Genomic DNA, 23,893 nt, shown 5'->3' on the forward strand with positions numbered 1-23,893 from the left:
GTCGGTACCCTCTTGATTGGCATCGCCACACCCACTGGGGGCTATATGATCGTATCCGAATCTTAGCTTAACCCCTTTGGGCCGGTTCTCTGGTCGTATTCGAACCGGAAGCCCCTAAGTTCTTCTGCTTTATTACAAGTTTTCTCTGATTATGTCAAGGTGTGTACAGCCGGGTATCACTTTGCCGGCTTAACTTTGGTTTACAGTATTGCTGAACGCAATGGGTGTTATAAGACAGGTAAACCGAAGTTGCGGTACCAACTTTCTCCTCCGGGTTATCTAAACCGGAAGTATGCTTGCCGGCCGTTAAGTATGTTCTTACGGCTGTATTCAAGATATAATTGAAGGCAAGGCCTTTTTGATTCATATTCCGGGTTATCTAAAATTTATGATTCTCAGGGTGGTAAGCCGCCTCGAGACTTGTGATTTGCCCTTCTATGCAGGATAATTAAAGGCACCTCTTTTGAGGCTAAGAAAAGCAAAGGGTTGATTATGACCCGGAGAAACATCAAAGAGACAACTTCAAAAGACTTCAGCATTCAATACGTGCACGATGGCACGGTAGAGATAAACTGTTGCACCTATTCTATTACAAGACTCGCTAAGTCCACAAGGGTGAGGCATTGTTTGGTAAACCGCCCGCCGAGTTACGACGCTGGCTGAGTTGAAGTCTCCGGCTCGTCCCTATCTTCTCCTCCGGCTGATCCCAAGACCTGGAAAGTTGATGACTTCCAGTCGATGCCGCTGAGAGCTGCGAATTGGGCTTCCTTGTCAATTAACCCGGCCGGGTCAATCTCCGGGGCGAAAGTGTGCTGACAAGCCGGCGGGATCAAGTTGAGGGCTTCATAGCGAGGGGTTGGGATCCTCTGATTCTCTGCATTGTAACCCGGCTGGTACTTGGTTAGATCTATATCGTTGCCAATGAGAGTAGCCACCGGGCGTACAGCCTTCACGCAAGCTGCGAAGTCCTTCTGATCAAAGGCGGTGCCGTCTTCCTTCAGGCTTGGGTAGCCGAGGGCGATGTCCGCCGGGTCTAGCTCTGGCAAGAACGCCTTGGCCCGGCTCAGCGCGGCGATTGCTCCGGCTCTTGCAGAGGCCCGTCGCAGCTCTTGGATCCGTTGAGGAAGAACGGCGAGCCGGCGAAGGACTTCCGCCAGGTGAGTCGGCACCTCGTTGGAGAGGGCCACCACAGCCAAGGCACGTTGTGACCCGGTGTAGAGTTGCTCCACCAGGGTGTATACGGCCTTCAGCTTGGTCACGACACTCTGATTCAGGTTGGCACTTCTGGGACCTGTTTAACAAAGACAGATAAGCCGCCGACAAGGATGAAATTATGAGATATACACATCCTAAAAACTTGATGAAAGCCGGTGAGACGACTTACCGAAGATTGCGGCCACCATTTGGGACACTTGGCGCTTTAGGCCGGAGAGCTCGGCGGTCTTCTCGGAGAGAGTCTTCTCCGCCTGTTTAGCCCGGGTCACCAATGCGGCCTTTTCTTCGGCCCGCCTTCTGCTCAGCGTCGAACTCCGTCTTCAGCTTCTCTTGCGCGGCGATGCTGGACACGAACTTGGCGTTTGCCTTCCGGGTCTCCATTTCTTGCATCTTCAGCCGGCTCGTGAGATCAGCAAGGTCAGTCTCCAGCTTCTTGCCAGCAGCCTGTATAAGTTTCCGGGTTATGGCATGAACAATTACTCTACAAATTTAAAGTCCCAAGCGTTTTCCAAGCAAAGACACTTGGCACTTGGGGGCTAATGCATATTGAACGTTTTCTATGGGTTGCTTTGGCGCGCCCCACCCCGTCAGTCCTGTATTGTACTTGACTTGACATATTGCCGGTTCAAATGGAGTAAGCCGGAACCTAAGTCTACAACGTACTCAGTCATAAGTCGTCGACTTGGGGGCTAGCATGGCACAGATAACTAAGCAGTAAATAAGAGGACAAAAGGATGTTACCTCAGACTTCTGCTGGATCTGGGTCACCATGGCAACCTCGGCGTCCCGGCTCTTGTGCACTTGGCTGATGTAGCCAGAGACGAGCTCTCCAATGCTCAGGTTGGTGTAGTCGGAGAGGTCCAGGTTCACCCGGTGGGGCTGCAGCAACTCCCCCTTAGCGGAGCACTTGGCCAGCACGGTAGGTCTCCCCGGTTCAACGAACTCCGCCGGGTGATTACCACGTCCGGGTCATTTGTTGGTTGGGCCGAGCCGGAGGCCTCCGGGTCAGCAGAAGCTTCTACAGGCGCCGTGTCCATTGGAGTGGTGGCTTCGGGGGCGGAGGCAGCTGGCGGGTCTTGGATCGTCACCTCTGGCTCAGGCAAATCCGGCACTCCGGCCGACTTGGTTTTCTTCACCCTCTTGGTGAGCTTTGCCTGGGCACTGAAAGAACAACAAAGGTTAGTACAAAAAATATGAGTAAAGATCAGAACAACATGAGATGATTATCGTTACCCGGGCGCGGTCTTGAAAGCGGGCAGATTCGACTGCATAGAGTCGCCGGAAGAAGGGGAAGTCTCCTGATAATTTGAGTCAGAAGAATTAAGCGGTTGGCGTATAACACCCGCAAAAGGATGAAAAGGGTATAATTTTGCGATCACCTCGGTCCGGCGTTTCCTTGATGCATCAGGTAACCCGGAGGAGAGGTCAGTGTCCTTGCTGGTCCGGGTGTGCCGCCGGCTCTCATGAACCCGTCGCTTCAAAATAAATTGAGGATCTTGGTAAGCTAAAGGATGGGAAAAGCTTACTTTCCGGGTTACTCTTCGGGTTTTCAGCCTTGGCAAGGGCTCCGAGTCGGAGGAAAGTATTGTTACCTCTTCAACCACCAGGTTACTGGCTCCGGTGTCCTCCTGTTGATAAACAGCATTGATAAGGCGGACAGAAATAAACGACAAGTATAACAAGAGCTTACAGGTTTAGGAATTACCTCAGACTCAGAGCTGTCACTTAGCTGCAACAGCTCCGAAGCAGTGGGCCTACTTCCCTTCTTACGGGGAGCGGCTTTCTTGGCGGCTTTCTTCACCTTTCTGGCCTTCTTGGCCGCCTCATGGTCATATTTGACCCGCCAGAACTTGTCGTCAGCCTGAAAAATACAATGATGATTTCTTCAAACGATTCAGATGAAGGTTATATACAGAAGAAGATAGGATGATCAGATTGGCGGCTTACCGCTGGGGCTGGGTTGGTCTTGCAGAAGGGGGCTAACCCGGTCCTTCCACAGTCTGCCAGGCTCTCGTTCAAGAGAGCCTTGGTCATCTCCTCTGCAACGTCTTCAGGAAGATCATTGCGGCTGTGTCTCTGAGGGTCGTCTTTTCGGCCCGTGTACTCACACATTAAGCCGGGGTGGCGGCTCAATGGGATCACCCGCCATGAGATCCAGACCCGGACCAGATCGATTCCATTTAGACCATTGCCCAGGAGAGCCTTGATCTTGTTGATGGTGGGAAGCAGAGGCTGGCGCTCCGTCGGAGTCAGTTTGTCTGACAAGGGGTGTGTTGACTCCAGACGTGATGGGCGAAAGCCGGGCAGCGGACTTTCATCAGCCGGTGACGTATCTTGGCAATAGAACCAAGTCATGTTCCAGTCCTTTGGGTGGCTCGGCGGCTCGGCGTAAGGGAAAAGACAGTCTCTTCACCGCTGAATGGAGATGCCACCTAGCTCTAGACTTGGTCCATTGGCGCACTCATTCTGACGGTTTAAGTAAAAAAGCTCTCTGAAGAGCAGCAGACTAGGTTCTTCTCCAAGATAAACCTCGCAGAAGACTTGGAAATTGCAGATGTTGGACACTGAGTTGGGTCCTATATCTTGAGGCCGCAAGTCGAAGAAGTTCAGAACATCTCTGAAAAACTTTGAACCGGGCGGAGCGAAGCCCCGGCTCATATGATCCGCAAAAATCACTACCTCCCCGTCCTTTGGCTGTGGTCTCTCTTCTGACGGGTCAGGGGCACGGTAGGACATGACATCCTTCTTGGGCAGATATCCGGCCTTAACAAAATCTGCTAGGGTCTCATTGGTGACATTGGACCTCATCCAGTTGCAAGTAATGGGAGCTTTGGGAGGCATGGTGAAAGTCGGCGGTCTATGATAAAAGGAAAAAACGTCCGGGTTAATTATGAGCCGGAGGAAATCTACAGTTCAATGTCAAGGTGGCGGCTTATGAAGGGGACTAATGGTATACACTTAAGTGCATCGGGCTATTTAAGCCGCCGAGGGATTGAGAGTAATTTGATCGTCTACAGGCCTTATTACAGCTAAGCCGGAAATTTTTATGGCGCATGGCTTTCTTTAAGCCGGACGGTTCTACGGCGCGTGGTTTCTTTAAACCGGAACTGTAAACCGCCGGGATTCAATGATTGCAGTTTTTTACTAAGTGTGGTAAAACAGGTTTCACATATTGCAGTAACTTTTTTGGATCAAAATGGTCGGGCAAAAGAAAAATTTCTAGACCTAGAAACAGAAGCGAGGGAGTTCTTGGGCTCGAACAGAGTTCCTATGCAGTAAAAAGAGAGCTGCTTACATATAAAATGGGTGCTAAACAGTCACCGCAATAGTTCTATGCAGATCTAAGATCAAAAGGAGCAGTAAGAAAGAAAACTACCGGAGTTTGTGGCAATGGTGATGAACTACGAAGAACACGGACGAACTACTCGAGCCCTAGTACGGATCTGCCCTATGGAGTAGCGGAGACTCACCGGAGCTGGAGAGGAGCGGAGGTTGCCGCCGTTTGTCTGGTCCGAGTCAGGGTGATGCAGCGGCCAAGGTTGACGAAGACCGGGGGCGCGACGGCGGTGGCAGTAGCAGAGCTCGGGCAGAGGAGCAATGGCACGAGGAAGAAGATGGAGAGAGAAGTGGCTGAGAGCCCGTCGGGCCGGCCTATTTATAAGGCAAGTTCATAAGTGGGCGCGAGATTCAAGGAGACCACGGCGTGGTTATCTCCCCACGAAACGCCTCGATTTTTGGGATGACAGTAAAGAACAAGATCCGTTGCGGATCTGGCGGAGTAAAAAACGGACTTACTAGAAGATGACGTCACGGCGGATTATCTGGAGTCCAGAGGATGACGTCACGCCGGGTTATGGCCTTCACACAATTGTAAGCCGGAGGTTTTCTGTCGAAGGAATGGAAGATTGATATGAGCCGGCTCAAATCAACCTGGGGCCTAATGTTGAGGATATAGACCTTAGAGTCACCCGCCAGGAGGGGCCGGGTTACTCATATGGTCACTGCCAGAAGCCCGGCGCCAAGCTTAAAGACGGTGGACCAAAGATGGGCTTAAGACCCGGATATGGCTTAAGGCCCGTAGTTGCAATCATTATTATGGTAGAACTTGTAGTGTAAGGCAAGAATAGTTGAGAGTCCGAGCCGGACACTCTTATGAGCCGGCCGGGACTCTGAGAGCTGCTGGGCGTCAGCCTCCCTATATAAAGGGACGACCCGGTAGCGGTTTGGGGACAAGAACAATTGGATCGAGAACCGGGCATAGCAGTTTAGCTCCCTGGTGATCGTAACCCTAATCAATATCACCTCAAACTGGACGTAGGCTTTTACCTTCACCGTAAGGGGCCGAACCAGTATAAACCCTCGTGTTCCTTGTCCCGCATTAACCCCTTCAAGCTTCCTAGCTGCGATGGCTCCACGACTAAGTCCTAGTTCGAGGACATCTGCCGTGACAATTCCACGACACTTTGGGTGTTGGTCACATGACGATGTGAACTATGGGTGTTAATCACATGGTGATGTGAACTATTGGTATTAAATCACATGGTGATGTGAACTAGATTATTGACTCTAGTGCAAGTGGGAGACTGAAGGAAATATGCCCTAGAGGCAATAATAAAGTTATTATTTATTTCCTTATATCATGATAAATGTTTATTATTCATGCTAGAATTGTATTAACCGGAAACATAATACATGTGTGAATACATAGACAAACAGAGTGTCACTAGTATGCCTCTACTTGACTAGCTCGTTAATTAAAGATGGTTATGTTTCCTAACCATAGACATGAGTTGTCATTTGATTAACGGGATCATATCATTAGGAGAATGATGTGATTGACTTGACCCATTCCGTTAGCTTAGCACTTGATCATTTAGAATGTTGCTATTGCTTTCTTCATGACTTATACATGTTCCTATGACTATGAGATTATGCAACTCCCGTTTACCGGAGGAACACTTTGTGTGCTACCAAACGTCACAACGTAACTGGGTGATTATAAAGGTGCTTTACAGGTGTCTCCGAAGGTACTTGTTGGGTTGGCGTATTTCGAGATTAGGATTTGTCACTCCGATTGTCGGAGAGGTATCTCTGGGCCCACTCAGTAATGCACATCACTATAAGCCATTGCAAGCATTGTAACTAATGAGTTAGTTGCGGGATGATGTATTACGGAACGAGTAAAGAGACTTGCCGGTAACGAGATTGAACTAGGTATTGAGATACCGACGATCGAATCTCGGGCAAGTAACATACCGATGACAAAGGGAACAACGTATGTTGTTATGCGGTTTGACCGATAAAGATCTTCGTAGAATATGTGGGAGCCAATATGAGCATCCAGGTTCCGCTATTGGTTATTGACCGGAGACGTGTCTCGGTCATGTCTACATTGTTCTCGAACCCGTAGGGTCCGCACGCTTAAAGTTTGATGACGGTTATATTATGCGTTTATGTGTTTTGATGTACCGAAGGTAGTTCGGAGTCCCGGATGAGATCGGGGACATGACGAGGAGTCTCAAAATGATCGAGACGTAAAGATCGTTATATTGGACGACTATATTCGGACATCGGAAAGGTTCCGAGTGATTCGGGTATTTTTCGGAGTACCGGAGAGTTACGGGAATTCGTCGGGGGGTATATGGGCCTTATTGGGCTTTAGGGGAAAGAGAGAGGAGAGGCTGCGCGCCCCCCCAATGCCTAGTCCGAATTGGACTAGGGGGAGGGGCTGCGCCCCCTCCTTCCTTCTCTTCTCTCTCCCCTTTCCTTGACTCCTACTCCTACTACTTGGAAGGGGGGAAATCCTACTCCCGGTGGGAGTAGGACTCCTCCTAGGGCGCGCCATAGAGAGGGCCGGCCCTCCCCCTCCTCCACTCCTTTATATACGGAGGAGGGGATCTTTTAGCCGTGTGCGGTGCCCCCCTCCACCATAGTCCACCTCGATAATACTGTAGCGGTGCTTAGGCGAAGCCCTACGTCGGTAGAACATCATCATCGTCACCACGCCGTCGTGCTGACGAAACTCTCCCTCAAAGCTCGGCTGGATCGGAGTTCGAGGGACGTCATCGACTTGAACGTGTGCAGAACTCGGAGGTGCCGTGCGTTCGGTACTTGATCGGTCGGACCATGAAGACGTACGACTACATCAACCACGTTGTGCTAACGCTTCCGCTTTCGATCTACGAGGGTACGTGGACACACTCTCCCCTCTCGTTGCTATGCATCACCATGATCTTGCGTGTGCATAGGAATTTTTTTGAAATTATTGCGTTCCCAACACAGGACCCCTCATATCATCACTATACGTTTGGGTTGTCCGCGAACTCGCATATTAAGGACAAATGTAGGGAGGATATGAGGGCGCCCGGGCGTGCCTGGGCAGTCCACCACGTAGGATGCGGCCCAGCCTAGACCACCTTTTTCTCTTTGTTTATTCTTTCTTTTCTTTCTCTTTCTTCTCTCCACCAATCACATGCGAGTGATCGGACTTATAAGGGAGAAAATGAGAAGTGTGGATGCATGAAGGGAAAATAGGGGCTCAAACGGACACTCCAGGTCACTGACCGGGCACCCGCGATGTTTAGGGGGTCAGATTTGCTAAGTCCGGCCGTAGATGCGCTTATCCCCCGCACAAGAAAAGAAGAAAATGGAAGAGATCCCCAACCCATCTCCACCTCCAACCCCCCAAACCTTCCAGTTCTTCAACGCCACCATGTTGAATCTTTGTGAAGACCCAAATTTCTAGCGCTACAGTTCAGACCCAACGCTGCAGTTGAGAATACCACAGATGCCATTTCTTTGCGAAACTTTGTCGGTGAGTAGAGTGAACGACCAGGTTTGATACCCTGAAATTTTGACTTTTTTTTTAATTTTTCCTAGTATTTTTTTGATTTTACTATTCATGCAGAGTGCATTTTCGAAATTACGAGCCCCTATTCAAGCTTCTTACCCCCCCCCCCCCCCAAAAAAAAAATTGAGATTAGAAAAAAGGCGGATCATTTGTGTTTCAAAATCAATACCCCCTCCCCCCTACATGCCTATTTGAGTTCCATACTTGGTCATGTTTAGCCTGCGACAGAGCTGATCTGCGAGGGCACGCAACAAGAGAAGAGAACATCGCGGGGGTCGAGGGTTACATAGGGATTACTAATCGATGGTGGGATGGGTGGGCTCGTAGATAGACGATGGAGATGGTCTGGATCTACCCCTTTGGATATTTTATCGGGATAGTAGATAATGTAGCAAGTTATCCGATTGGTACAAATCTATACCTACTATTAAAGGGAATAGATATTCTTGGTTTGGTTCCACTTTGTTTTGTCCCATTTTGAATTTTTTTTTGGAAAAGGTTACACACAACAATATTAGGTACACATGACACGTATAGCCATGATCACGTACTAGAAAAAAAAATACTAGGCACGTCCCTACGTCCGGATTCTAAAACACCTATAGCCATGGTCACGTATACATATACTAGGAAAAAGATGTACTAACTACATCCCGACTCTAAACGTAAAAGGGAAAGTACAAACATATGTATACAAGAAATAGCAAACTGAAGACAATTCTTCACTCGGTCAAAAAAGGGTAAGGCACATGATAACATTATCTGTGCTACAATGGACGTTCTCTCTTGAATTGGCTGTTCACAAAGCCAACTATTTCACGATAGACTTCCACTTTTTTTCCCGGATAGACTCCCACTTATGCACGGCTGTGTTGCTATTTTTTTGCATGGTCACGGCTGTGTTATAGCAAATTAGAGGTCATAGGTCACCATACATCTAAAAAAATGAATATATTATTTTGATCTGTATACTTTCAGCATAAAAAATATGGTCTATTGATCTTAATTTTACACCCCCGCGAAAAAAAAGATCTTGATTTTTACGGTTGAGGTTAAAAGATAGAAATCCAAAAAAAGATTAAAAAATAGAAAAAGTTATGCATAATAACTATAGTTATGTACACATGAATCTAGGTTAGCATGTACAAATCTATATCTATACATACTATTAAAGGGAATAGATATTTTTGGTTTGGTTCCGCTTTGTTTCGTCCCGTTTTGAGTTTTTTTTTGAAACTACCAGCAACTGCTGGCTTTTTATATTGTGAGGCAGGGAGCAATATTTACGAGGCCGTACGCACGGTCTGAAGGAAGAAATTCAGAGAAAAGAAAGAGGCCCTAGGGAACACAGTGGGTAGGGTGCTCTCTCACATCGGAACCCCAAAGGGGTGCTGCATGCATCTTGCTCCCGCCAGTCTCCATGATTCCAAGGATCCATGAACTGCCTGAAGGATGTTCGAGGGCGCGGCTATCTTCTTCTGGAACACTACACGGTTTTGTTCGAGCCAAAGCTCCCATGAGATGAGTATGGTGAGAGACCGGACACCTTTCTGATGCTCAACAGATGTGGCATTGAGGATATGAGACCAGAATGTCTCCGAGCGGTTGCAATCCGGCCAAGTGTTCGGGTCGAGGGCGCGTAGTGCTACAGATCCGCCGCGCCTCCGGGTAGTACCATAGTAGGTGAACTGAGGTTTCTGGGTTGCGAACACATAGCGATGATGAAAATTGAAAATGTAGAGATGGCACTTGGACACGATCCTCTCCTCCCTGTCCTCCTCCTCCCTCCTCTCTCTCTCTGCATGATACGTAATGGCACATGCAACAACAGTTCACACCATTTTTGAGTATTTTTACGTGCATTATTTTTTAGTTATGTCCGTTTGTGACAAACATAGTGCAAACAAAGAAAACCGGGACAATATGAACGAAACCAGGACGTACCTTTAAAGGAAACTTAATTGAAACAAAAGCGAAGTGTCCGGCCACACGTCGTAACCTGACCCAAAAAATATACATGGAAGTCCGAACTAGCTACGAGCTGCAGGGTGCCGGCTAGCTTGATTCTTTCCTGGCTAAACACATGAGTACATGTCAAGCAGGCTGGTGGATCGATCCGGGGCGACTACATGGCTCGATTAATTGCTCCCTGAGAACTTGCACGTGATTCAACTAACAGGTGCACAACCATAGCTGCAATGAGTCAAGTTAGTCTTTTTATTAATAGCTGCTTGATTTTTTTTCTTTTCTGCTCTTCCTATCCGAGCGTCCATGTCAGGTTTTCATAGCTAAACTGACTACACAATAAGTAACTGTTCTATAAGGAGGAGAAAATGAAGTATTTTCATATTCCTACAATTCCCCTTTTTTCACCGGCTCATGTATTTCTATGTGACATGATATGGATTTTGCATAACTCGAAACGTGCTAGAGAAATATTTTGCAAGGATTGGGATCCTCTCAGTGCAATGCAAATTAGCATGCATGTTACCTTTCTTTGTTCATCTTCAAGGAGAATTACTTTTTTTTGTTCATCTTCAAGGCCAAAATCATATTATTATTCTCATCGTGCTTTCAGGAAAACTGATACTTACTTATGCTAATTTGCATATCTTGGTATATGCAAAGGACTAACTGAACAACTACCCGTGCAAGCTCACATTGATCAATCGAGGTTAGCTTTTCTATAGTATTGATTGTTGAATAGTCATGCAAAGTAGCCTTTTGCAAAGATGGTGAAAGCACCCAATTTTTATTCATCTGGGAATAATTGATGTGTATCATAAATCAAATTATCGCTTATGTTTTAGGCCGTGTTTAGGCTTAAATCATCACTTGCTTACTGGGATAGGAGACTGAGGTGATTTTTTCTCCCGTTGCAACGTACAAACATATTTAGGTGGCACTTTCGGATGTTATTACGCCATGATGACGGTAGTTTCAATGGACAGCGGGCATAATAATTTCTCTCCCGTTGCAATGCACGGGCATATATGCTAGTATACTCCTATTTGGCAAGCTGCAACTGTGTATAAACAAACTTGTTTGCCTTTTCTGCATGGGAAATAAACTTGTTTGCCGAAACAAGCAAAATGTGACTGCAGTTGTAGGCAAAAGGGTACAAAGGGAAACCTCTCTAGGTAGTTCGGCTGGCTGTTTACATTTTGAGTACTTTTCCTTTTTACGGATTACGGAATCTGGTGTAGTTGGGCTGGCTGCTGATTTGAGCTGGGCCATGCATTCGCCTTTTGTTTCATGGCCGCGCCATGTGCATAAGCAATGGCCCAGGGCCCACGCACCTGACCCTGTTTCCCGTTCTCTGTCTAATAAAATCTCGGAAGAAAAACATCAGCTAAGATCAGATGGCCGAGTTGGTCTAAGGCGCCAGATTAAGGCTCTGGTCCGAAAGGGCGTGGGTTCAAATCCCATTCTGGTCATAAATTTTTTTCTGTGTTTTACTTTGGTCATTTTTTAACGTTTCCCCCTTTTATAAGATGAGATGATGAGAAGCTGAAAGCTCTTGTTCTGGTCAAATATAATTTCCCTTTTTCCCCGTCCATTCACAAAATATAAGCTATTTTAACTTTTTAAATTGGATTTATATAGTCACGTTTTAATGTGTTTGCTTACTCATTTGCAGTTCGTATGTAGTTTATATTGAAATATGCACGAGTTCAAATCCCACTCTGGTCAAAAAATATTTTTCTGTGTTTTACTTTGGTCACTTTTTAACTTTTCCCGCCTTGTATAAGATGCAAAGCTCAAAGCTCTTGCTCTGGTCAAATATATTTTTCCTTTTTCCTTATATACCACCCCCGTCCGTTCACAAAATATAAGCTATTTTAATTTTTTAATTGAATTTATATACTCATTTTCAGTTTGTATATAGTTCATATTAAAATATTCAACACATCTTATTTTTTAACGTTTCCCCCTTTTATAAGATGAGATGATGAGAAGCTGAAAGCTCTTGTTCTGGTCAAATATAATTTCCCTTTTTCCCCGTCCATTCACAAAATATAAGCTATTTTAACTTTTTAAATTGGATTTATATAGTCACGTTTTAATGTGTTTGCTTACTCATTTGCAGTTCGTATGTAGTTTATATTGAAATATGCACGAGTTCAAATCCCACTCTGGTCAAAAAATATTTTTCTGTGTTTTACTTTGGTCACTTTTTAACTTTTCCCGCCTTGTATAAGATGCAAAGCTCAAAGCTCTTGCTCTGGTCAAATATATTTTTCCTTTTTCCTTATATACCACCCCCGTCCGTTCACAAAATATAAGCTATTTTAATTTTTTAATTGAATTTATATACTCATTTTCAGTTTGTATATAGTTCATATTAAAATATTCAACACATCTTATATTTGTGAACTCATAGTGTACTTCTTGGGATTGTTACCAATGCACGAGTTTCCTCCATGGTTGATTCGTGCTATCGACAAGATTAGGCGACGTTGGCTGTATGTTGGATCGGTGGCGGGAGATTTGTTTCGTTGGGCAAGTCAAGATGGATTTCTGCATATCCATTAACAAGGATACTTCTATGGTGCAATGTGCACTTCCCGCGAAGAATTTGACGATCTTGCCTAGCAGTGCCCCGAAACAGGCTCCTAAGAGGTCCAAGACTATTACAAAACATAACACTACTACCTGAAGTAAACGGGCTCCCTCGAGGGGCACCGCCGGCAACAATGAGTTGCCTTATCCGGAATTGTCATGGGGCGGGCAAATCTACAACAGTCCGAGAGCTTCGCGATCTCGCGTGGCAATTTGCCTTGTCCCCTTATGCATCGTGGAAACGCGGGTGCATAAGTCATGGCTAGATAGTTTAAGTTTTCCTTTAGGTTTCAGTAATTGTTTTTTTTGATAACACTAGTGGAATGAGCGAAGGCCTGCCTATGTTTTTGGAACAGTGATATTAAGCTATAAGTGTTTCATTTCTCAGAGTATCACACTGACTCTCGTGTCACGTTGCCGCTTGTCGATAAGTTTCATATCACATGCGTTTACAAGGAAGCCCTAAAACAAGAGAGGTATAAGACCCGAGACACACTCAAGGGTATCAAGGCCAACAATGACATACCTTGGCGTTGTTTGGGTGGTTTCAATGAAGTACTTAGCCACGGTGATCATGATAGTGTGGGGAACCGATATATGGTTCCTAGGGCACAAGTTGAACTTTGAGTAAAGTTGCGGGAAAAACGTTCACACGGGTATGAATCGATCATGTTCTAGTGACGGTTGACTGAAATTTACTTTTCCATGGGGCGTAGGCCGCGCTACTTCCTCTAATCACAACCCCATTAATCCAATGCCATAACTTGGCGAGAAGCGCGTGTTGATGGACTCTTCCCTGGACCGTTGGGGTAACATCATGTTTAGCAGCGCCTAGGCTGAAATTCATAAACCGAAGAAGAAAATGGAGGAGCTGTGAAATATGCCCGACCGGCCTGATATGTCTAGGGACGATACAAATTGTCTTCATAGATTAACATAAGTTTATCACCATCAGAAGATCATGTGGCATCAGAGAGCTCACATCCAATGGCTCAATGAGCAAGACAGGAACATTGATTTTTTTATCGGGCAGGCTTGTATGCGGAGGAGAAAGAATAAGACCCCTCAATTAAAATGTCTAATTATTTGATGATCCGGAGATTATGGCCAATTTGACTACCAACTTCTATCATGACCTTTACACTTTTGAAGGGGTACATGGTTTGCACGAGGTCATGAATACAATTCCGGCCAAGGTTTAGTCGGCAATGAATGACCAGCTGCTTGCTCCTCATACCGATCTTGAGGTAAAAAAAACACTTTGTTTCCAATGTTTCCCGACACACTTTTTCCAACGCTATTGGGATGTTTATGAAGAGAGGTTACACCAATTGTCTAGCGTGCCCACCGTGCACTACATCTATTCACCAAGTTTTGACGTCGTTGAACCTATGCCAAGAGCTCGGTGTGAGTTGGAGAGAACAAGCCAATCCGTCATCATATTTCAAATTCGGTTCGAGAAACAACATTGGGAAGGAAAATGCGCCACATTTTTTAGAGTTCTATTTCATAAAGAGAAAATGCAACAATTAGGCCATCCACATTTGGCAAAGATGATCCGCCTTCCGAGATCGATTTTGAATGATGAGCCAAGCGAATAACTTACATTTAGGAGGAGCTCAAATTTCTAGATGGTGGTCTTGAAGCTGGTGGCGGTTGCCCCGATGAATCGGGCACGATAAGCAGAGTCCACGAAGTAGCGCCCGGAGGTCGTCATCTTCCACGAGATGGCGTTGCCATTGGTTAGTGTGGAGTTGAAGTTGGGACGTGAATCACCAATGTTAAAAGAATTCATGGATGTGTCATAACATGATCCAGTTCATTGTTGAGTTGAACCTGGGACATGAAACAGCCGAGTCCAGAGCATCAAAGTCCATTCAACCCATGGCCAACAGAGCTGCAAAGCGAGGACGGACATCTTGATGTTAAGCACTCCCAACCAGCCAAGAATGGTGGGATGAAAGATGATCTCTCAATTTATTTTATGTTTAACACCAAAGACTTTATTGAAGCCTGTCCCAAGAAAGGCCCTCCTTATCTTGTCCATGAATTGCAAGACCTCGGTCGGTACGTCGATGGAGGTCGGTATGTCCATGAACCGAACTTGACCAACACCGTGTGACCTGTTGCGATGAAGTGCTTTCTCGTTCAAGAAAGTAAAATTTTCAGTAATTTTACTATCAAGGTGTTGAAAGTTGATACTTTTGGGTCGTCTGACAGATAGATGAAGCCCAAAATATTACATGGGAAAGAAAGAAAGACATGCATTGCCCTATGCCATCAAGATTAAGGTCATTGTGGGTGTTAAAGAAGGCTTTTGAAAATTTGTTTTCAAGCCGGTGACCTTCCCAAAATATTATGGCATCTATCGTTTACTAGCAAGCAAAGTAAGCAGTGGTTATTGCAGTTTATACTAAGTCTAAAATTAATCTTTATGGTATGTAATTTAGATATAGGAATTACTAGACTTGACTCATGGTGGCTATTTCGCTATTCTAACTAGGTCCTCGTCGTTGCAATGAGATCGACCTAACCTGCGCGGACGCAGAGAGGACAGATCCACCAGGCAACCATCCCTCTCCCACCTCTGTGATGGCTTCCGCCCCGTCGGCTCCGTCGACGGCGCCGTCACTGGTGGACACCCTCTTCCAGCGCTCGCTGGACGACCTCGTCAAGTCCCTCCGCGCCGACCCTTCAGCCGCCGGCGAGTCGCTGGCCGTCGCCCGCGCCCTCTCCGAGATCCACCGTGAGATCCGCGCCCCGGACGCGGCGACCAAGGCCGTCGCGCTCCAGAAGTTCACCTACCTCTCCTCCCTCCACTTCGTCCCCGTCGCCTCCCACCCGCTCGCGTTCCCCGCCATCGAGCTCCTCGCCTCGCCGCACCTCCCGCACAAGCGCCTCGCCTACCTCGCCGCCTCGCTGTCGCTGCACCCCGCCTCGCTCTCCCTCCTCCCGCTCGCCACCCACCAGATCCACAAGGACCTCTCTCCTTCCACCTCCGCCGCCGCCTCCCACCACGTATGCGCCCTCGCGCTCCAGCTCCTTGCCTCCCCCGCCGCTGCCGCCGCGCCCGACCTCGCCGTCCACCTCGCGCACGACCTCGTGCCCCACCTGTCCCGTGGCAGCCCGCGCGCTATCGCAGCCGCAGCGCGCATCATAGCCGCCTCCCCGTCTACTGGTGTGCCGGTCCTCTTCAAGCCGCTGGCTGCATGTCTTGCTTCGTCCGACCCACGGGCGTCAACTGCGGCTGCGTCCGCCTTCTGTGAGCTGTCGGCGCCGCCGGCTGATGTGGCCCCATTCCTGCCTCTCGCGCCTGACCTTTACAATCTGCTAACCACATCCCGCTCCAACTGGGCGCTCATCAAGGTGCTCAAGATATTTGCTAGGCTGGCCCCTCTGGAGTCGCGCCTAGCTGCGCGGATTGTTGATCCAGTCTGCCAGCTCCTCACTCGTTCATCAGCCATGTCGCTGACATTCGAGTGTGTCCGCACGGTGCTAACTGCACTACCAGCGCATGGTGCCGCAGTGAGCCTTGCCATTGGGAAAGTCAAGGAATTCCTTGCTGCTTCTGATGATCCTAACCTGCGCTATCTCGGGCTCTTGGCACTTGGTATGCTTGGCCCAGCATATGCATCAACTGTCAATGAGAGCCGTGATGTGATTGCCCTGTCACTGGGTGATGCTGACTCAAACATCCGTAGGGAGGCATTGCACCTTATGATGGGAATGGTTGATGAAAACAATGTCATGGATATTGCTGGCATGCTGGTCAGTCATGCCGCAAGGTCAGACCCAGAGTTTGCAAATGACATTCTTGGTGCCGTCCTAGCAGCATGTGGGCGCAATGTATATGAGCTGGTGTCAGATTTTGATTGGTATGTCTCACTACTCGCAGATATGGCTAGGAGCTTGCACTGTGCGCAGGGGGATGAGATTGGTCGCCAGCTTGTTGATGTGGGACTTAGGGTGCATGATGCACGGCCAGAGCTTGTCCGTTCAGCTCGATCTCTCCTAATTGATCCTGCCTTGCTTGGGAACAATCTCCTATGCTCTGTTCTTTCTGCTGCTGCATGGGTCTCTGGTGAGTATATTGATTGTAGCAAGGATCCTGTTGAGCTTGTTGAGGCACTATCACAGCCAAGGACTAGCCTCTTGCCAATGTCAGTGAGAGCTGTGTACATCCAGGCAGTACTTAAAGTGGTCACGTTCTGTTGCAATTTATATGTAGAGAGTTCGAATGATTCAAACAAGGAATCGGATCTAGTGTTTGATGAGTTAGCTGTTGATCAAACTGTCAGTAGGGGAAGCAAGTCTGAAATTCAACCTGCTGAAGAACAAATCGTTATGCCAGGCACAGCTAAAAATGACCCCTTTTCAAACAAATCAATAGTTTACATGATTAACTTGATTGAAACAACGGTTGGGCCCCTTGTTGAGTCCAAGGAAGTTGAGGTCCTGGAGAGGGCGCGCAACCTGATGGGTTTTGTCCATTTGTTAAGAGAGATCTGGGAGTTGAAGGAAAGGAAGGTCAGTGATCATAACAAGCATAAACGGGTCGTGGAGCTCATTAATAGTATGCAAACAGTATTCTCTCAGGAATTAAGGCCTGTTTCTGTGAATGCCCAGAAGAAAATTTCCCTTCCTGAGGATCTTGTCTTGCATGAAAATCTGTCTGAACTTGCTGACATTTTAAGTGAAGATGACACTATTCTGTCAACTTCAATCTCTTTTATCTCTCGCAACTGTCATTCTGTAGAGACTAGAGATGAGCCTGCAGTAGTGTCAGTTGATTCATCTTCTCTTTTTGAGCACCGTAAACGACACGGGATATACTATCTCCCAACAGGAAAAGCTGAGGATGACGCAAATAGCTACCCTCGTGCCAATGATCCTCTTCTTTCTGCTGAGAATGCAAGTGCCATGGAGGATAAATCCGAGACTGTCCAGCCTGTATCTGCTGGGAAAAAATTGAAGGCCATGAGGTCCAGACCAAAAGTAGTGAAATTGGATGGCGAAGATTTCCTAAGTTCTATGATGACTAGTGCAAATATTCTAAAGGCTGCAGATAAGTCAGAAGTCATGGGCAAAAAAATGGACACTGGCGAATCTAGTTCTCAATGGATACAGAACATATATGCTGATACTGGAAGCCTTTCTACTTCAAGTTCTAGGACAAGTAAGCAACCCGATCTTACTAAAGAGAAGAGCACAATACCTCTTGACAGTGATAAGAAAGAGCCGAGAAAGCATAGAACCTCTTCTAGGAGTGGGCATCGTCAAGGAAAACATACACACAGAGAAAGACCTAGTACTCAGCCTGATGTTGCACCTCAAGCTCCGGTTGTTCAAGATTTCCTTCTGTAGCTGCCGAGATTTTTTTTGCTTGGTACGTTACAATTACGAAATACAAGTTGATGTGTTGTATTGTTCATTTGAATGAGGAAGAACATAGGTGTACATGGATGTTAACCTCTTCTGCTAAATTTTCTGTTAGGTCTTTGTATACTATCCCAAAGGTTAGTTAAACTAGATGCCCATTTAAGAAAATTTGGTGCATGAAAGTGCCAGTGAAAATCAAAGGTTTTTTTGTGTGGTTGGTGTTTATAAAGAGTATTTTGACTAGAGACGGTTAAATAAAAGACGGAAGTGATAGTCTGATAGATGTTTGTTTTGTTAGGAAAAAAAAGCTATAGACCCTCTATTTCTGCACTGTTCTATTGCTAGATATATCTGGAGTTCTGGATTATAGTGAAATGTGTGTTTTGGTATTGATTTTCGAGTAGACACAGTAAATGATCTTTGTAAGTATGTGTTAGCCTTCGATGGTAAGGATGCACAGCTAATTTCTGTTGCGCTGTGGGCAATCTGAAAGCAAGAAATGCTGCGCACTTCAACAAAAAGTTCCCTTTTGATCCTACAGCATTATAGTTTCTCAGGATTTTTGCTGGCTGACCTTTAGGGCGGTTATACATAGACGAAACCTGCAAAAGGCGTGACGACAAGGGGCAAAAAAATCTTCAGCTAGTAGCGGTTGAAATCTTCCATCGTCGAAAAGGGTGGAGGCCTATGGTAAGTCAAATGTTGCAAGGTGGCTGTGAACTTGGTAAGTTTTTGATGGTAGGACTGAGTTCTGTTTTGTTCTGTTTGAGGTCTTCGAGAATTTAGTTGGCTCCTGTGGTGTTTTGGTTCTCGAGGCTGAGTGTAGCTGTAGGATGGTTTGGAGCTTGCGAGGTCAGTCTGTGTGGCTTGTGCCACCTGACAGAATGGGTATCTTGATGTGGAACTTGGTTGTTGTTCAGTTTTCATGGAAATGAAAATTGGGGCGGGGAGCCCCTTGGGTCGAAAAAGAATACGTTTGATGTGTTGTTCACCTTTTGCACATTTTCTTTTTTTCTTTTCTTATTTTCATCGTCAAGCACTTAAATAGTTCCATGCCCCCTCCCAGCCCCTGAGGAATTGGTCGACTCATCAGGCTCATGACCTGAAGCCTGCAGGTTCGAATCCTGTAGCTGCCTCTGCATAAGTATCCACGCTTTTCACAGTGATTATAGGTACCCTTTTTCTTGATCGTAGAACCTAATTTTCTAGAATAGAGCTGGATGGCTTTGTTTGTGCAATTTCGCTCGCAATACCCTCTCCTCCGGCGAGCTTGCGATCGCTGTCTCTAACTGAATGATGCGACGAGATGCAACCAATCTGCAGGCCTTTCTATTTTGATTTGGGGACTTTGGTACAGTTTGCTTATGTTTTGTAAAAAGAACTGCTGAAGAACGAAGGGCATGGCCTCGCGGGATTTCACCTGATCGCGCTCTTCCAAAGGGGCTTTCGCGTGATGGGTTTGTCATGGCTGCAGCTGCGGAAGCACTTTTTGTATCGATCGGAACACATGGGCAAGCACCGGTCCAGCTGAATGCCAAGCGGTGTCGAAGAGGGCAACACATACAGGCGTACAAAGAGGGCAACACATTACAGGCGTACAAGCACGAGGCATAAGATCGTTATATAGCAATGGAACGATGATCCCCACGCACGGTGTTAGCTAGATTTGCACGAGAACAGCGGATCCATGCATGCCTTCCCTACAAATAAGGAAGAGGAAGAAAAAGAACATAGGGATCAATTCAAGCAAATGGGGCCGTGAAAGTGCACAATTGGCGTGGAGACTGTCTTGATGTGAAGTAGAGGTCCTGGCACTGATCTAGAAAGGCCCGTGGAATCATGGGCAATAATAATGTTAGTAGTATGTTTTAATACATGTGTAAGATAATTATGTTACAGTAGTACGTTTCAATATATAGGATTCTATCAATCAAATACCACTGCGATCAGATGGCCGAGTTGGTCTAAGGCGCCAGATTAAGGCTCTGGTCCGAAAGGGCGTGGGTTCAAATCCCACTCTGGTCAAATATTTTTTCTGTTTTTCTTTTAACTTCTGTTCTTACGTTCCAATTCTAGCTAGATTCACGTGCAAACATTATGGATAAAAAGTTTTTTTTAGCTGTATAGCTAGTTCTGTTTTTTGTTGTTGTTGCGAAAAACCTTCCAAACTATTAATTTTCAATCATGGCAGTACAACGAACACAAAAAGCAATAAAAATCATATCCAGGTGAAGTGACCCGAAGGCAGGGGCGAAGCCAGGATTTAGACTTGAGGGGGCCGAAGAAGAATGAACGCATAGAAAATATGACATTAAAATGTCTTCCCCTTTGTTCTTGTGTCATACAATTTTTTTACTATGTATTAGAAAGTGCATATTTTTTATCTCAGCCATTTCTCCATGTCTTTGAATTGACATCCACCCTTGGCTATCTCACCTCTCACTTCTTTCTTTTGCGTTGGCATCTCTCACACATTAATCTCGGACGAAAGTTGCTTTAACATTATTCTTAGATTGTAAACTTCCAAGAATGAATTATATGCTAACTAATGTGTAAATTTAACAAAATCTAGACAACTCAAAAATAGAAAAGGCAAATTAAAAAGAATACGCCTGATTTGTGAAATAAAATATTGGCTTTAGAGCTCATATGAAGAAACTATGCTAGTAGATTGTAATCCACACAGAAATGAAGTAGCTACTAGTTGAAGTTTGTGTATCGACATACCTTCCGATTTAGATTGCAGATCAAGTATACGCTGACGATGTCATGTACTTCGGGTAGGGTTTTAGGCCTGACCTAAACACCCTACCTAAGGACACTACCCTAGAGTCAAAGGCCTATAAGGTTTAATAGAAGATACTGACTGAAATCGTCCTGAAGTGCAATCCACTCGACGGAAGATTCCACCCGGATATCCCAATTCCACTCGACCATGATAACTTCACTCGACCATACAAGAATCCACTCGGAGTACAGAAGGCTTAAAGACACCCCAGGATGGCAACGGCCAGGCATTCACTCCGTCGTTATAAAGACCATTTATTGCGGGGGTTACCAGTAATGTTCAGGACATAACTCTCATTGAACCCCAGTGTAACTGAGGGCCGCGAGGGGCCAGGCGCACTCTATATAAGCCACCCTCCCCTCTGGCACAAGGGTTCGCACCCCCTGTTACTATTACACACATCCAATCGACAAGCCTCCGCGGCACCGAGACGTAGGGCTGTTACCTCCTCCAAGAGGGGCCTGAACTCGTAAATCTGTGCGTACAACCTCGCCATAGCTACGACTCTGCCCTCTCCTACGTACCTCCTACTCTTACTGTTAGACTCATTCCCACGACAGTTGGCGCCCACCGTGGGTCCGGCGTCTGAGCGACTTCCGGTGAGGTTGCAATTTTCGATCTCCATCAACATGGTTTTCGGCGGTGGTTTGGCCCTGGGTCACGAGATCCGTCTCGGCGTGCTCGTCTTCATCGCCGACGACTCCGCCTGGCTCCAAGAAGCCCCCCTCGACGCCGAGGCTCTCCCCATCCGCGGGGCTACGCACTTCCGCGTGAGTGCCTGCGGCGTCCTCTTGCGGCAGCCGTCGACTCAGTATCTGTTGGCTCCCGCAGCATCTTCGCTCCCCGCTGTCCGCCACCGCAAGCGATCTGGTCGGTCACGGCTCCGGCGGTGGGTGAAACATGCGGTGGCTCGTCAGTCGACCACTCCACAAATCGCGGCGATTGAGCCCGATGAATCCCTCTATGGGTTGTTCGATCTGCCGACTGGTCATTCGGATACGCTTTCCGAGTGCGAGAGCAACGACCCCGCGGCGAAAGTCTTCATGATCGAGTCCCAGCGCAGTCCGCCTGGGTTCCGTCACGGCGGCGGCGGCGGCGACGGCGGTAGCCCGTCGCACGTCCACAACGAGTACTACCCTCAAGCCCTCACTGTCGAGCAGAGGGAAGAACTGCATCGCAGAAATGTTCAGGCTCTTCAGACCTCCATCGTGGGGGAGACCTCCGAAGCTCGGACTTTGGAGGCTGCGCGCTTAGCCACCCTGGCTGAACCTACGCGCCTGGAGAATCTTCAACAAGCGCTCGACGACCGCGCCCGCAAGCAAATTCCAGGTTCCAATCGACGGCCACGGCAGCTGTTTCCGACTGAACCTCCAGAAGAATGTCAGGTATACCGTACTCCGATCCAAAATGTCGTAGCTGCTGCACGTATCGCAGAGTCAATCCAGCCGTCCCGTTCTGAGGCTGGCAGAGGCCTGCAACAGATTCGAGCGTTGCTTAGAGTGGGAATTGCTTAGAGCGGGCCTGCAACAGATTCGGGCCTGCAACACACAACTGTTTATCAGTCGCGCAACAGGATTCACAGCAGGTCCGTCGTTGCGGACATAGTTCAGTCGACACACAGCCCAAGATCGCCTCCACGGCGTGAAGATCGTGGTTATCGCCAAGAATAGTACCTTGGCCGAGGCCACAGGCAGTTTGATCCTCGATATCACCGTGATGACCACCGTCGAGTGCCTACGCCCCTCCAAGGGGTGGTTTGTACGCGCCCCGACGGTATGATGATAGGCGCCCGTATGGTGACGAACGGAGATTTCTAGTCGACCCAAGAGAGTCTGGGTTCGATGCGAGGTCAGTCCTCGTACAAGGCCTGGTTGACAGAGGCAGAGCTAACAGAGAAGGGCTCGACAGAGGTTGTCCGACTGGAAGCGGGGCGTTCATCTCTGGTCCCGAGTGTTTCAGCAGAGCCATCCGAGCAGCTGAGATCCCGCCCAACTTTAGATTGGCTGCGGGTGTCAGCAAGTTCACTGGTGAGTCGAAGCCAGACACGTGGCTGGAAGATTACCGAGTGGCAGTGCAGATTCGTGGAGCAATGATGATGTAGCCATGAAGCACCTCCGCTTGATGCTTGAAGGCTCAGCCAGAGCTTGGCTGAATCAGTTGGCTCCTGGAAGCATTTTCTGTTGGGAAGATTTAGCCCGAGTGTTTATCAAGACATTCGAAGGCACCTACAAGCGACCTGCTGGACTGACTGAATTGCAGCATTGCGTCCAAAAGCCGAGTGAAACTTTGAGAGATTTCATCCAGAGATGGACCACCCTTCACCATGTAGTGGAGAATGTGTCAGAGCACCAAACAATTTGCGCCTTCAAAGAGGGCATCAGATACAAAGAGCTTATCCTGAAGTTTGGTCGTACTGGAGACATGTCCTCACTGGTACACGTCGGTGCTATACAAACATTTTTAACCCCTTTCCGCGACAGCGTTCGAAACAGTCACCTAGTGAGTGACTGCGATAGGGGGGGGGGGTCCTTTCCACACGACCCAGAAACCGTCGGGGATATGCCCTCCTGGCACACACGCTCGGCAAAATGAGGTCGTGTGCGACCGGCGAGCGACCAAATACGGTTATACGTACAGTAGTGCTAAAAAAATACAATTATACAGGCGAAATCGTTTTCGGTCGTAAGTACATCCCACACAGTCAGTCCCCGCTAAACGTTTCCGTTCGTATATACATCCCGCACAGTCACTCCAAGGAAAACGTTTGCGCAAGGTGGCATACCGCAAACAGTTTTCAAGAGAATGTCGTGTGTGATTGTTCATTGATCCAACACGGTTTATTCCTAGAAACTGTGTGCATTGCCTGAGGTCATCGCCCACGGTGTTTTCTCAATAACCCTTTGCAATAGGAAAACTCAATTAGCAGTCTAATTGCCCTATTATTAATAATCCATTTACTAATCTAATTGACATTCATATTAAGCACATAATATATTTCATTTCCATATTAAGGAATTAGGATTTCATAATTGAAATACATCCGAGTACAACATGATATAGCTTCAGCACTCAGCTACCCCATTACACAACTGCACGAG

At 47.2% G+C, this 23,893-nt stretch overlaps 1 protein-coding gene and 2 non-coding genes across 3 annotated transcripts; all 3 read left to right on the plus strand.

Moving 5' to 3' along the window:
- The first annotated feature begins 11,421 nt into the window (after positions 1-11,421).
- Positions 11,422-11,502, plus strand: TRNAL-AAG (transfer RNA leucine (anticodon AAG)). Its single transcript has one exon. It is a non-coding gene; the product is annotated as a tRNA-Leu (tRNA).
- A 3,635-nt stretch (positions 11,503-15,137) lies between these two features.
- LOC109781581 (AP-3 complex subunit delta) lies at positions 15,138-18,978 on the plus strand. Its single transcript, XM_020340173.4, has 2 exons — positions 15,138-18,014; positions 18,588-18,978. The coding sequence occupies exon 1, from the start codon at positions 15,221-15,223 to the stop codon at positions 17,990-17,992; it is 2,772 nt and encodes a 923-aa protein (XP_020195762.1). The 5' UTR covers positions 15,138-15,220; the 3' UTR covers positions 17,993-18,014; positions 18,588-18,978.
- A 973-nt stretch (positions 18,979-19,951) lies between these two features.
- On the plus strand, positions 19,952-20,032 carry TRNAL-AAG (transfer RNA leucine (anticodon AAG)). The gene has a single exon. It is a non-coding gene; the product is annotated as a tRNA-Leu (tRNA).
- The last annotated feature ends 3,861 nt before the right edge of the window (positions 20,033-23,893 follow it).

This window comes from Aegilops tauschii, chromosome 1 (genome assembly GCF_002575655.3).
Source record: "Aegilops tauschii subsp. strangulata cultivar AL8/78 chromosome 1, Aet v6.0, whole genome shotgun sequence".
Lineage (NCBI taxonomy): Eukaryota > Viridiplantae > Streptophyta > Magnoliopsida > Poales > Poaceae > Aegilops > Aegilops tauschii.